The sequence below is a fragment of the Opisthocomus hoazin genome, chromosome 13 (assembly GCF_030867145.1).
Source record: "Opisthocomus hoazin isolate bOpiHoa1 chromosome 13, bOpiHoa1.hap1, whole genome shotgun sequence".
Lineage (NCBI taxonomy): Eukaryota > Metazoa > Chordata > Aves > Opisthocomiformes > Opisthocomidae > Opisthocomus > Opisthocomus hoazin.
This window is the reverse complement of record NC_134426.1, coordinates 27396590-27410968: the sequence shown is the minus strand read 5'-3', so window position 1 is coordinate 27410968 and position 14379 is coordinate 27396590. Positions and strand designations below refer to the sequence as shown.

Below are 14379 nucleotides of genomic sequence, written 5' to 3'. Positions count from 1 at the left end.
CCTCCGTGCCCGGTACCGGGCTTTCCCTCGGTCGGGGAGGCTCCGGTCGGCGTTTGGTTTCTGCTGCGGGGAAGTCGGGGAGGGGTGAGTTCGTCAAAAGGACAAGAGCAGTCGCGGAAACCTTGAAGCCGTGTGTCGAGGTGTCGTGGCACGGACTAATTACGGCGTTAGGAAAATTAATTGGGTAACAAGAGTGAAGTAGTTAGAAGGCGACGGTCTCGTGAAGAAAGCTCTTGTATTCATCTGTTCCCAAACGTTTGCGAGGCTATAACAGGCAGCTGAGATTGCTTATGAAATTATAGGCAGGCTTGCCTCTGTTTATGCAAATACAGAGAAAGAGAAAAGAAAAACGCTTCCCCGGGCAACGGTGTCGTTTCTTCCCTGTAATTGAAGAATGGAGAGAGATTTCGGAAAACGTCCTCAACTTTTTCAACGCCGGAAAATAATCTCTGCCCGCCAGGCTGTGGAGAGCTGCCCGCGCTCGGGGCCGACCTTTGCAGTGGGGACGGTGTGGCAGAGGCTGGCGCCCGTCGTGGGTTCCAGTGAAAGGAAGGGAGATGGTTTTTTTTTGATTAAAAGTGTAAACACGCAGCTGTGTTAAAATTCATCGCAGAATTATGAGGGCGCCTGTACGATTTGTCTTTGTGTAATATTAAGGTTTTTTTCCCTCCATTTTCTGGACACGCTGTGATCGCCATTTTTATTAATGTGCAGTTATTTGTGTTACAACCTGTGTAACAAATATTCTTAAAAGAAAAAGCTTGGTAAACTCGGCCGATGTTAAAGCAGGTGATGTTCCAGATGTGTTCTACCATTCATTTCGGAGAGCGTAGCTATTGGGGAGAGAGCTTTCGAAATGCTTTCTGCTGGTTCTAGAAAGGATTATCTGCGGCGTAAGGTCTGACTTCAGGCTTTGGTGCTGCAGAACCCGAACTGAATGGTACGTCCTTAAAGAGGTAAATACACGGCTTCACAGAAGTCATGAACTGGAGACGCGCAGCACGAGGCCGAAAGTCTGGGTTTTGGCTTAAAACAGCACTTTTCAGTTTGTGCCGCGTGCCTTGGTGCTCGGGGTTCCTTGACAGCTGGGTTTATCTTCCGTCGTGGTTTGTTCTCCCTTCACCTCAAGGTTCACGTGTTGCCTTTCCAGCCACTGAACGTCTCCCTCCACCTACACGCTTGTGACTAACGGAGGCTGAAGTTTGATTTTCCTTGAGCGTGAATTCCGTTGGAAGTTGCCAGCTGCTTTGGCTTCCGACAAACTTACTTGTTGTTAGCAAAATACAGTCTTTTTATTCTGCTGCAGTTTAGAGAGGTTTGTGGTTTATTTGATTTAATTTAGGAGACCTGAAGCGGAGATCTTATCGGCACAGTTGTTAAGCAGTCCAAGACAGGCAGTGCAGCGTGGCAGATAATTTGTGTGCAAGTGAACTGTGCAACACCGATCCTTAAATCATGAAGTCTCTGCTGGTGTATGAGGAGATCACCAGGATGTTCTGTTCCACGGTTTTGAAACCTCTTCACTGAGAAATCCCCGCTTAACCTTTAATGTTAGAGGTGATGCACGGGTTTTGCAAGTTAAAATGGCCATCTAACCCACGTAAAGACAGTGTGTTACTGTTTCAAACTATGTTTTGTGCAGCAACGTTTTGGTTTGGTTAGTGTGGGCAGCCTGCCTCGTTTGAGGTTTTGTCTGTATGGTCTCCGGAGCCCAATTAGCTCTCCTCTACATCTGCAGCACTTGGCCATGGAATCAAATGTTAAAGCTGCCAAATATAAATCTCATTAGTGTAGATGCACACTTTGTACCATATACCAAGGAATTACTAAAGGTCACCTCTCCGCTCAGTAAAAGAGTTCTCTCTTATCGTGAGAACTGCAGTCTTGACGAGAAAGAGATGTGTAATGCAGTTTCAATTCACTGGCACTAGCTCTGCTGCAGTCTGGTAGGGGAGAGGCCAGGCCAGTGCGAGCAGACCCTTCCTTGTCGGCACGGTGGGTGCAGCTAAGCTTTTCTGCTCGTTTTGGTTAGTAAGTACTGATTTTTGAGGGAGGGGAAGTGTGTAGGAGTCATACTCCAATCTAAAATTGCTTGTCTCTGATTGTTTAATAACATGATGATGCACTGTAGGTGAAGTTGAAAGTTATAATATCGAGCTGAAGAAAGGATAAAATGGTCTGGAGACCAGGGTTTTCTACAGCTGAAGTTCTGCTAGACAGTAGGATATCCTCCTGGGAGATGGTGAAGCTTCACTTTTTTTGTCTTTAAAACCAGCGTAGTGAAAGCAGAGTGATACTCTGCAGCGGACAGGTTTGCTCTGCCTGAAGTGGGGATGGTGTGGACAAGCGGGTCTTTTCACTTAATCCTGTGACAGATGGAGAGTGCTTGGTTTCTAACCTACTGCCGGCTGAAAGTCCCTGGAAGTCTCCCAGAGGCACACCAACTGAATTCCTACTTTTACTGAAGCAAGGAACGTGAGGTCCGTTGCTAGCAAAGAGCTGTTGCTGCAGAACCCGCTCTGTTATACCTCTCTTTTGTTGCTGTGGTGATCTATGTGGAGTAATTACAAAAGCTTGTTTGAATGACTAAGACTGGTACAGCAAGATGAATACTTCATCTGCGCAATGCCATGTTTCCTGAATGTTTGGCTTAGTAGTGATTGTCCAAGGCAAAGGCTGTTTGCACAACTGGCCTAACAGCACATACTCCACAGTAAAATTAGAGATAGCTTTCCAGAATGGTCTTGTGTCCTGATATAACACTGTATGTGTCGTTCTTACGCAGATTATCTCGATAATGGCAATAATAAAATGGCAATCCAGCAAGCGGATAAACTGCTCAAAAAACACAAGGATCTTCACTGTGCAAAGGTAAGTGTGACGGCGGTGCACTGCCCTCGTTTGGTGAGCATTTCACTCTGGTTTTCCAGCAGTGCCCGTGGTCTTCCCGAGCCCACGGTGTTTCTGAACCCTCTGGAACATCTCGGGCGGTTCCAATTCACGTAACACCCTGTTTGCCTGGAAGCTGGTATGGATCCTCTTGGTGAGGTGTCTCTAATGACTGGGGTGAAACTGGTTACACCTGAGCTAACTGTCTAGCTCCTTGTCAGAGCCTCTGCAAGCAGCCTTGGCACACAGGCTGTGCCTTCAAAATGCCTCTTTGGGACCTTAAGTTGGGATACCTGACTGTAGGAGTTTGGACCAAAACGTTTCTTTAGGAGGTGTAGACCTTAGTCAAACAAAACAAGGTGATTTTGGAGGCGTTTGCTTTTCTGCTTCTTGTTCGCTGCCCTCCTTGCTGTGCCCCTGTTAAGGGGAAAGGGGTTCTGTTCCTCGGTTTTCTGAACGTGTGACTATCTTTCTACTTTTGTCTTTTCCCTGGGGGTTTTCCTCTACGGTTCATACCACTTCTACATTTTGAAAGCTTCCCAAGGTGAAGTGAGTGTCATTGACCTGAATCTCATTTATGTCACTTCTCTCTGGCCAGCTACCGAAAGGAAAAAAAGTGGCAATTGGCAGGACTGGTCGGTTTTCAGTGTGCAGGTAGGGAAAACCGCGTGGCGGCTGATGCCTTGGAGCGGCCCGCGTGTTTGTTAAGAAATGCAAAGCCACACCATTCGATGCAGCTTGCGTTTGGAAGTTGTCCTCTACAGCCACATGGATTAGAAGCTAAACACAACCTGAAGTTCTGTAGAAGCAATGAGGTGGTTGGGCAAAGCCTCTCCCCACCAGGAATGAGAGGATTTTCACTGGTAATTGCCGACTGCGTTTCTAACCGCTGTCTCTGTGTTGTGTCAATAGGTTCTAAAGGCAATTGGCTTGCAGAGAACTGGCAAGCAAGATGAAGCGTATGCTCTGGCGCAAGAAGTAGCAGCGCTTGAACCCACAGATGATAATTCCTTGCAAGCACTAACTATTCTTTACCGGGAAATGCATAGACGTAAGCTTTTTCCTCTGCCTCTCTTAAAAGTCATGATTATTTACTTTCTTCCAGAAGTATGTGTGACCCACAGCTTTACGGGAAACGTGCAGAGTCCAGGGTTTGCGTATAGGCTTCTTATTAAGAGACTCAGAGAATTTAAATGATGCCTGTTATAAATGCCTCTGAGGCTTTAGTGATCACTATAAAGCAAAGAACCTTGTTTAGGCTTCGCTCATTAACATTATTGTGAACACAGTTCCTAAATGAATGGCATGCTAGTAATCATCCATCGCGATCAGCCTGTGAGTTCACATTTTTTAATGAAAGCTACTGGAGGTTATTGTCAGCGCGTGTGGTAGAGGTGACAGTCACACAGCCTGTGGCGTGGAGTGTGCTGGATGCTGTGAGACCATAGTCGAGGGGTTCAGGCCTCAAGAAGCTGTGAGAGAAACGGGGAAAATCCCGGCCTCTCCTTTTGGCAGCGTTGGCTTTTTCAGTAGAGTTCCTTTTAGTGACACGGTATTTTAAAAATGCTAAATTGTGAGTGCTGGAGTGATGGAGTAAAATTGCGTGTGCTTTTCTGAAAGAAGCCAGACCTTAATCCTGCTTATCTACAGCTCTAAACAGTTGTTGTTTCTGGCAGCTTCTTGTGGTTCTTGGTGGTGGTAGCAATGTTTGCTGGTGAATTGCTGGAACGATGAGAGTGGGGTGAAACAACTTCTGTAGACGTAGATGCTTGGTGTCGGTCTGCAATACAGCAATTGCTTATGCTGTCCCTAGTTTATTTCTGTCTCTGTGTGTGTATGTATATGTGGAGTTCAAGCATTATTTCTTGAATAATACGCAGTTTTTGTGTGTGTATGACTTCAACATAAACAAGCCCCTGAAAATGTCGGAAGCCTCTCTGTGATTCTAAACAACTTGCATAAGCATTAAGCTCGGGTTTCTAGCTTTTAGGTTTATAACTCAGAAAGGAAATAGTGGGTGTTAGGCACTTCCACTTTTGGTCTTGCGAGAAAATTGTAATTAGATGGCTTATGTATGTGTGTCGAGGATATGTAAACTATATGAAAGACAAATTGCATTTAGTTTTCTAATATCATACTGAGAAATGATTGTATGTGTAAGGAAGAAAAATCTGGAAGGATGAAAATGTATGGAAGTTTTGCATGTTCTCACAAGTAATTAGTCATCACAGACCTAGTATTAGAAAGTGTTGTGTGAAGCATTTACTTGTTAAGAGTACCACAATAGGCAATTGGGAAATAACAGGTTATGACCAACATAAGCAAACCTGCGGTAAGAGTAACTAATCTGATACTAGGCTCTGCAAATGTTCTGTGTTTTGATACATAATTCATGCCATTCTGCCAGGAGTAGAAACCTTCATTCAATTTAATGCTCCAAAATAGATAAACTTTCTTAAGAAAAAGACTGAAGTGCTTCTGAGCAGTTCAGTTGTTGCTGTTAAGTCTATTTTGACGTTGGTTTGGTTGGATTTTTTAAGTGTTTTCCTCCTTTGCCTAATGTTTGTAGCGCTTGGGGTCTTGGGGGAAAGAGTAACATTTCTGTGGTTGATGAGTGTAACTAGATTACTGTTCAGAGTATCACTAATGCTATGTTAGGTAGTTGTGCTTTAAAATTATTTCCAAATTTGTCTTAACTCGAGCATCTGGTTTTGGTTTAGCGGAACTGGTAACTAAACTTTATGAGGCAGCTGTAAAGAAGGTTCCCAACAGTGAAGAGTATCACTCTCATCTCTTCATGGCCTACGCCAGGGTTGGAGAATACAAGAAGATGCAACAGGTACAATGAACAATCTGTGTTCTGGCTTTTGAAGGTGTCTTTTTCTGTATATCTCACTGTTAATGCCTTTTCTTAGTGTAAGTAATCTTCCAGAAAGCTAAGCTGGATTAATGCAGAAGTCATACTCCGTGTTATTTTTTACAGAAAGGCGTAAAAGACCATTGTTTAGGGGGTGGGTTATCTGAAGACAAATTCTTTCTTTTCCTGACTTGGGATAGGACAACTGTGCCTTTTGTGTGCCTGTCTGGTCTGACAGAATATGTTGGTTATTTTGGGAGGTTTTTGTCGATCTGTCTGGAACAATACGGTGGTTGCATACGAGGCAGTGTATTATAAAGGAATTCTGGAACAGATAGATGTAGCAAGATCATCTGATCCGTGTTTTCAGACTTGATTTACTCCTTAGTTTGCTGATAACTTTGGGAAGAGTGATCTTGCCCATGCTCTCTGGAATCTAACATATAACTAGGCTTGCATTGGTTGTAATTCAGTGAAGAAAAACTAAAAAGCATTTCCTTTAAGTACATATTGTCAGTTAGCAGAACAGTGTCGTGCTGGTTAGTTTTGTTTTCATCCCTTCCAAATTAGGTGCCTGGAGAATGCCTATAAATGGAAGATTCTTTTCAAAGCATGCGTGCTCACTCTTCTGTATAAAAAAGCACAGAGAGCCAAGTAAAAACTCCCTCTCGTTGCCACTGTGTTAAGGTGACTTGAATTTTTGTACGTTTGGCTTAAATAACTAAAAGAATGTAGTGAGCAGAAGTGCTGTTCTCCATTGTAGCCCAACTTGTAGGCTGTTTGAGTTCAAGCTGTAGATAGCGGCTAAGTTATTAATGTACGTGATATTACAAGCCTCGTATGACAATCTAAATTTCAGAGATGTGACTGTATGTTAATTCTACTCCTGTCTACATCCACGAGTGGAAAAAATGCCAGTCCTACACAGATAATGATATTTAACATTTATGTGGCCTTTTGTATGTTTAAGATGTCATACACACGTGTACCTCGTGAAGTTATCCAGGCATTGTCAGAGAGTGGGATCTTCCGAATCGGCCTGTGCATTCAACCTAAGGGCTTAGAGATGCAAAGAGTGCGTGGATGCTCACTGATTGGAGAGTGCAAATAAACCTCAGCATCCTGTGTGCTGGGCTGTTTCAGCTGAAAGTACTGGAAAATGCAAGCTGGGGCTGCGCTCAGGAAATCGGCACAAAAGTCCATCTGTGGTAGCAGAGTGTATTGTATGTAGTTTCTTAAAATTAATTACAGATTTTAGTATGGGTAAAAGTGTTGTCCTTCGTTATATACAGGCACTGAAAATCTGTAAGAGGAAATGTATGAATAACTCTTTATGTGTTAGGCTAGAAAATCTTGAATACTTTGGCTCTGCTTTGATCCAGCCAAGCTTTCAGCTCGACCTTTGCTAACCGCTGCTTTGCACGTATAGGTGACCTCATGGTTCAGGTATCTGAGTATGTGTGTGTATGAACTGAGTGTTGAAGGGCAGCTGCTTGCGTGAGGGAGGCGTGTGGTTTGGTGTGCCTTTTAGCACTATCTGAGCATGCTAGTGAAAATCAGCACTGGAAATAGCCCCCTCACTCCTGAAGAATGAGTCTTCTGCTTCCCGATGTCGTTACCGCTGCTAATTGAAGCTGTCATCTGTTTAGGCAATCATACGTGCGCATGCTCATTGCTGTTTCTTATCAGACCTGCACAAAGTGCTTGATCTTTGGAGCGTTTTCACCCTCTGTTTTCTGCTTCTTTAGCAGTGTGTGTTAGGATGGAAGGGCTCAGGGGCTGATGAAAGCCTTCCCATCCAGTTGCCAATTCTGTGTTGCCTGCTGCCACCATTGCCGTTTAGCTTGTGTTGTCTGTCGTGAGAGCTTATAAATAAGTGTGTTTCAGGAATGATGAAACTTGGTCTTATATTTTTCAGGCTGGAATGGCACTTTATAAGATTGTACCCAAAAATCCTTACTATTTTTGGTCAGTGATGAGCCTGATTATGCAGGTGTGTACAGTGTTGCAAATGAGTTTGACTTTCACTGCAGGTATAGTGCAAATATAGAAATGTTCTGAGTGAAAATATTAGAGATTATTTTAAGTAAAATGCGCGTTTGAACCGTTTCTGTATGATGCTGGGAGAAGGACTGCACCCTCCTTTTAAGTAGCACTATTGATGTGGTCCAAAATGCATGCTCTAGTGTTTTTATGATGGAGCTTAACTGGTCTGCCTTAACCACGTTTATGCAGCTGGAATTATTCTCTCATCTGGACTAGAACCCTACTGTCTTTTTAGTTAGAGAGCTAACGAATAAAGCCTCAAGTATCTGCAGCTCCTTAGTCAGAACTGTTCCTCTCTAACTAGGTTATAAAGGCTCTAGGCAGAAAGAAATGAGAGCTGTGGACTTCGTGTGTCTTCAAGACTGCGGCAAGTCTGCAGGAGCAGACAGCAGATCAGCTGTGCTGCCGTTAGTTGAGACAGCTAGTTAGCGCCCGAATCTGCTAACCTGACAGAGTGTTGGCCAAACAAAAAATAAGCATGGGGGCATTAATCACGTTCTCTGAAATACTGTGCCATGGAAAACACAGATGTGTTCTTGTTACATGTCGTTTGCCATGGGTGTTGCGTGCCCAGATGCCCGAGTCTCAGGGTAATGGAATCGAGAGTTAGCTTTCCAGTACATCAGTAGTTTTATTGCTGCCTGTTTAACAGAGCAGTCATTCGCTGCATGCGAGGGATGGCAGCTCTGAGCATGTGGGTTTGGGGGGGATTGAAGCACCCGGGGTTTTTTTTTTCCCCACCTCCTCTAATGGGAAGAAGCAGTGGGTGGGACACAGCAAAAAGCTGGTGGGCTGTTACAGTAACTCTTCCCTTCTTTAGTCTATTTCAGCACAGGATGAAAACCTCTCAAAGACGATGTTTTTGCCACTAGCTGAGAGAATGGTGGAAAAAATGGTGAAAGAGGATAAGATCGAAGCTGAAGCTGAAGTAAGACTTGCAGATACTTTCAGCTTGATTTCAACATTACTGAGATAAGGATGCACTTCTAAAAGAAGCTAATTATGTGAACAGTTTTTCACGATAATGGTCAGTAGTGTCTGGAAGTAAATGTGAATGTAGTGGGGCAGAAGGAGAACCAAGAGCAGAGGGTTGAGAGGGATTTGGAGTCGTGTGGCCAAGCATTTGATTTGACTGGTGAAGTACTTGGTTTTGCTCCCTGGGACGCCCCAAGAGAATCTTCAGGACTGAGAATGGAAAAAAGACCTGAATTCCTGAATGCTTCGCCCTCTGGGATGCTAAAGATAGCTTTGCGGTCCTGGCTATCTCCTATTTCTAACGACAGTAACACAAGCTACTTCATTTCTTGGCACACCTGTATGTAGTTTTACAAGCAAATTTCATTGTGGTCTAATCTTTTTTTTTTTTTAAGGTTGAACTGTACTACATGATTCTGGAACGATTGGAGAAGTATAAGGAAGCCTTGGATGTTGTGAGAGGAAAACTAGGAGGTACCTTACTCTGTCATTTAATCATCACAGTTGCGCGGAGGACCAGCAGTTGTTCTTTGCTTCAGACCTGTCTGCAGGTTACGAAAAAGGCTGTAAGAAGCCCAGCTCTTAGCATCAGTTTCAAACATTGGTGCAAACTCTGGAGGTGCTCTCGCCCAAGCTGTTTTTACCCAGCTGTTTGCAATATTTAAATGTTATTCAGTGAAGAACTTTGCATCAGTATGCTTAGCAGTAGTAAATTGATAGCGTGTTAATTTGTTGTAGCTGCCATCTTAAAAAAAAAAAAAAACAAACCCAAAACCCAAAAAAAACCCCAAACAAAAAAAACACAAAGAAGTTCTTAATATCCTGCATTTTTGTGGAGTCTCTCTGGTGATTAAAATGCGCTTGCAGTTTTAAGGAATTGGGATATGAAGGCTGCCATAGCAAATCTGTCCTTCCTGTTCTTTGAGGGCCTCTCTTCTGTTCCCTTACACTTACTGTTTTGCATCCTTGGCTATAATAAGAAGCTTTGTGCAGAAAGCAGAGAAGGAAATGCATTGATTAAATAAACTTGCCCTTCTGTTTTTTATTTAGAGAAGCTGACGAGCGAGCTCCAGAGCCGCGAGAACAAGTGTATGGCAATGTACAAGAAGCTGTGTAGGTGGCCGGAGTGCAACGCGCTGTCGAGAAGGCTGCTGCTGAAAAAGTGAGATGATATTTCTGCAGTCCTGCTAAAAAAAAATGAAGAAAAATTCTGGGCTGGTTGTGAGTGGCCTTGTTTAGTGGCTTTTGTACATGGTGGTTAAAATAGAAGAACATTAGAGGATCTCAAAGAACTTCCAGATGTTTACACTCTAATGCCTGAGGAAAAGGGCAGCGGAATGGCAAGTTAAAGGGACATGGTGAAGGTCACAGGGAGAATCAGTGTCAGGACTGTAGTCACTTTTTGAAGGCTGACTTAAGCGACACATTAATGTGATAAAATTTTGTTTATTTCTAAAGGCTGTGCTGGTTGTTCAGCTCTGACTTTCATGGTGGGAGAGGAGGATAACTGCGTTTACATTTCATTTTCTGGAACTTCGTTTCTCTCACTTGGCCAGACTTCGTAGTGGGAAACGCATGTAATGCTTTGAACAGGTGCATCAGGAGAGAGCGCACTAGTATCATCAAGTGTGTTGCTTGGAACTGTCAAGAGAGATTCGTTGTTTGCTTTTTGTATTTAGCTGTGCCCTAATCTTAAGTAGAAGTTAAATACAGAGGCTTGAAGATTGGAAGGTTCCGTCTGCATCCACTGTCCATGGGGACAGCAAAATGTTTCTTCTCTAGAGAAGCTGTTCTGGGTATTTAAATATTTCTGCAGTCAGAAAAAATGGAGAAAATAAGCATCACCTCTACAGGACTTTTGAACACAGCACTGACTACATGTAGAACTAATATAAGGACGTTTTCAGTTTTCTCTCTGTGTTTGGCATCTCCTGTTCTGTGCTCTTAAATTGCTCTGAACATGGGCAGCAGAAATTTCTGCCTTAGCGTTTTGTGGGGATATTCATGAGCTCTGATTGGAATGTAAATGGCAAGAGGAGAATTTGTGGCTTGCCTCAATTCTTTATTGGAATCGCTTCCTTTAATACATTTCAAGAAGTTCAGGATGATAGCATTCTTAAGATGTGAGGTCTTTTGAAGGAAAAATTATTTTCTTACAGTTGTTTTTTCTGTAGAGTGAATATGTGCTATTCCTGAAATTCAGCGTTTGCAAGGAAGGCAGTTTTAGAAGTCAGTTACTCTTTTGGCAATTCCCTAAACATTGTTCTGTGCCCGATTTTTTTTGTTTCAGCTCAGATGATTGGCAGTTTTATATAACTTACTTTGATTCAGTGTTTCAACTCATTGATGAATCCTGGACACCTCCACCAGAAGAAGAGCAGTAAGTGAACAGTTTTGCTGTGGATTTGTTTTTCCTTTGTGCTACGGCAAATTGTTTGTATTCATATGTTCCATACAGTGCTGTCTGTGTCATTGGGTGACTTCTTGACATCAGACCCAAATGATGTGTTCTCCCTACTTTGTTTTAGAGACTGGCAGCAGTTTGTTGGAAACGGCTGTAGAAGTAGTGGTTTGTACGTTATAGAACTCTTCCAGTTCATGTTTTTGTGATGATTGAGTTAGAGAATCCATCATGCCAGATTTCCTTAATAGTATCCTGGGAGTATGCTGAGCATGTGTTGTCAGTGCCCTAGCAATGGGAAAATCAAAGAACCTTTTGTCTTTTAATTGCACAGCTCCTTGGAAGGAGAGGTACACTATACTATAGAGCAAGCTGTGAAGTTTATAGAAGAGAGGATAACGGAAGAATCTAAGAGCTCTCGGCCGCTTCGGGGACCATATTTAGCTAAACTGGAGCTGATTAGACGTTTGCGATACAGAGGTTGTAATGATGAATATAAACTAGGTAAGAGCTACTAACTGGCTGATGAATCAATCTTTTGGAGAGCGAGCACAAACTTGGAACAAGCTTCTTGCTAAATCACCGAGTTAAACACAGTGTCTGTTATGAAAGCGTACATACTGTGGTCTGCATGTGAAGAATTTTAAAAGTGCTAGAAGATGAGCCTTGAGGAAAGGCAGGTAGGCCCAGATGACTCCAGGGCTTGTGAAAGCAAGCGTGGAACCTGGCAAAAGGACCTGTGGGGTCAAGGAGCATTGTGGTCACTGACATCGTACTGAAAGGTGCATTCCTGATGCACTGCTGTTGTAGAAAGTGCTCCTGTTATGCTCTCATCTCTGGGTTGTTTTTTCCTTTCAGTTTTTTGGCAGTAGTACCAGGTTTTTGCTTTTTAAAAACTTGCATTTAAAAATCGCATTTAGGGAATCAGTGAAGAGGAGAATGTGATTAGAGCAACATCTGTGCTGCTTACTAGTTCCTTTTGTATTTCCATCCAAAAATAAGTTACTGTTAGATAAGCGGAGGCTGTGTATGCGGGCCTGTTAAGCTGAGTTCTTATCTGCCAAAGTAGCTTGAATGAAGCTCTGGGTTGTTGTTTTTTTTTTTTTTTTCCTAATGTGTCCTTGGTTACCAAAGACATTGAGCCTCTGTTAAAATCTGCAGTAGTGCAGCTATCCATTTTTTGACTCGCTTTGTAATCTCAAAGGTGGGGGTGGGGGGGAGCACGTTACCAAAGATTTCTCATCATGATTTTACAGATTCACTGTTAATGGAACGTATTAAAACGGTGGACTGGCCTTTTTCCTAGGTGATCCAGAAGAACTAATGTTCCAATACTTCAAAAAATTTGGGGACAAACCCTGCTGTTTTACTGATCTCAAAGTATTTGTGGATCTCCTCCCATCCAGCCAATACTCAAAGGTAAGGAAAGATAAAGAAGTGGGTGCGGAGTCTGCAGCGCTTGTTTGCATCCTGGTCCCTTTATCTTAAAATACCTGTGGGTCGTATTAAAATACTGGAAACCTCAAATTTTTACCTTCTGTTTGAAATTCAGAAAACTCTTTGCACTGCAGAGAATATAATGAACATCTGAATACAGTGAGCAATTTCAGAGTGTTTTTACTGGAGACTAAAAACCAGTTTGATCCTGCAGAGTCTCGGCTCCAGATGTAGGATTCGTTTGGCTTTTTTATTACCATTTCAAGGCGCCAGGGTGCTTTGAGATGGTCTTGGTTGAATTCTCATATCGAAAATGAGAAGCTCGTAATGCTGATGAAAATGACAAGGTATGAGCTCGTATCTTGTAATGAAAAGCTCCCTAGGAATTGTAGTTCAATTGATAAGCTACCCGATTAGCTCATTTCTAAATGAGCCATCTCGCATCACTTTTGTTTATGGATCACCACTTACAAAATGGGGTAATGTGAAAACAGTAAAGACAGACCACTTTTTTCATTCATTTGCAGTTCTCGTTGCTGTGTGCTGTAACTTTTGTTTTACAAAGACATCCTCCTCTCTCCCTTCCTGCTCATCGCTAGTTTTTCCCATTGAAGTTGCCTGTTTAATGGGAACATTCTGCTCCCCCGTCCGATGCAGGGAGGGTGTCACGCAGGTGTTCGCTTGGCTCCGCTGCGGTAACAGAATGGACACACTGGTACTGGTCAAGGGGTGACCCCGAGACCTACGGCAGCTTTTCCAGAATCTCTTTCTGAAACAAGCTCTCTAACTAAAAAGGCTGTTTGTGCCGAGTCAGCAGCAGCTCGTTGAATGACTTCAGCAGCTGGGAATCCGGTCGCTCACCCCTCTGTTTTTCTAAGCCATTGTGTAAAATTATCAGAGCTGGGGGGAGCTAGACAGAGAATCCTGGATCAGCCAGAGGCTGCTGATAAAATGTTTGTAAACAAAGTGTAGATAGTGGTGGTGTTTTCTTAGCTGATTAAAATATTTTTTTGACTTCTGCTGCAAGCTCTTCCCACAGCCTCACTAATGAGGAGTATGGTGGCCCTGGCACGTACGGGTTGCTGCTGATGTTTTATGTTAAAAGGTGGATTCTTACTCCGTGGGCAGCAGATGGTGGTCAGCAGGATATTTCACTCATAGTTCTGGAAATGGTGATACCATTGCAAGGTAACCCTGAAGTCCTGAAGCACTGAACAGGTTTAATCCTAACTTTCTGGGAGACAAATTTTAAACCCGGAGAGGGGAAAATGGTATTTGAAAATAATATTTCAGGCCACAGTTTTGTCACAGTGCTCGTGAAACCATGACTTTGAATAAATTCTCTAAAACTTTCTGACTGGCCTTAAAACTGCTGTGGATTTGGTGCATATGTCATTGTGTTGTCCTGACATGTCGGGAGGTCTTTCCAGTGTGCGGCTGTCTTCCGGCTGTCGTCTCCGAAGCGTGCTTCTGCAGCAGTTTAACTCGGGCAAGGAGACGTGCAGCTGAGGAGGGTTGGTCATGCTGAAGTGCTAATGAGTTTTTGAAATTTCAACATTTCAAGTTACTTTAAGACAATCTATAAATACTTTTTTCTTGTTTCGCAGCAAGCAATGCTGAAGGTTGTTTTATCCTAGGTAAAGTAGCAGGGTCACACTGAGGCTATACACAGCCGGGAGGTCTTTTTCTTTCTTTTTGAAGAGTTCTGAATAGTGTTACAGCTCGGTAGCTGAGAATGTGGCCATCTCACTGGGCCACTAGACACACGAGATAT

At 43.1% G+C, this 14379-nt stretch overlaps 1 protein-coding gene across 2 annotated transcripts in view; it reads left to right on the top strand.

The window, feature by feature from the left end:
- Positions 1-14379, top strand: part of NAA25 (N-alpha-acetyltransferase 25, NatB auxiliary subunit) — a 32062-nt gene that overhangs the window by 435 nt on the left and 17248 nt on the right. For both annotated transcript variants that reach the window (XM_075434504.1, XM_075434503.1), the window contains exons 2-11: positions 2786-2871; positions 3802-3940; positions 5610-5728; positions 7665-7739; positions 8613-8720; positions 9163-9241; positions 9818-9929; positions 11058-11147; positions 11503-11672; positions 12475-12587. In XM_075434504.1, the coding sequence (XP_075290619.1) occupies positions 2786-2871; positions 3802-3940; positions 5610-5728; positions 7665-7739; positions 8613-8720; positions 9163-9241; positions 9818-9929; positions 11058-11147; positions 11503-11672; positions 12475-12587 (1091 nt within the window). The remainder of the gene's footprint in view (positions 1-2785; positions 2872-3801; positions 3941-5609; positions 5729-7664; positions 7740-8612; positions 8721-9162; positions 9242-9817; positions 9930-11057; positions 11148-11502; positions 11673-12474; positions 12588-14379) is intronic.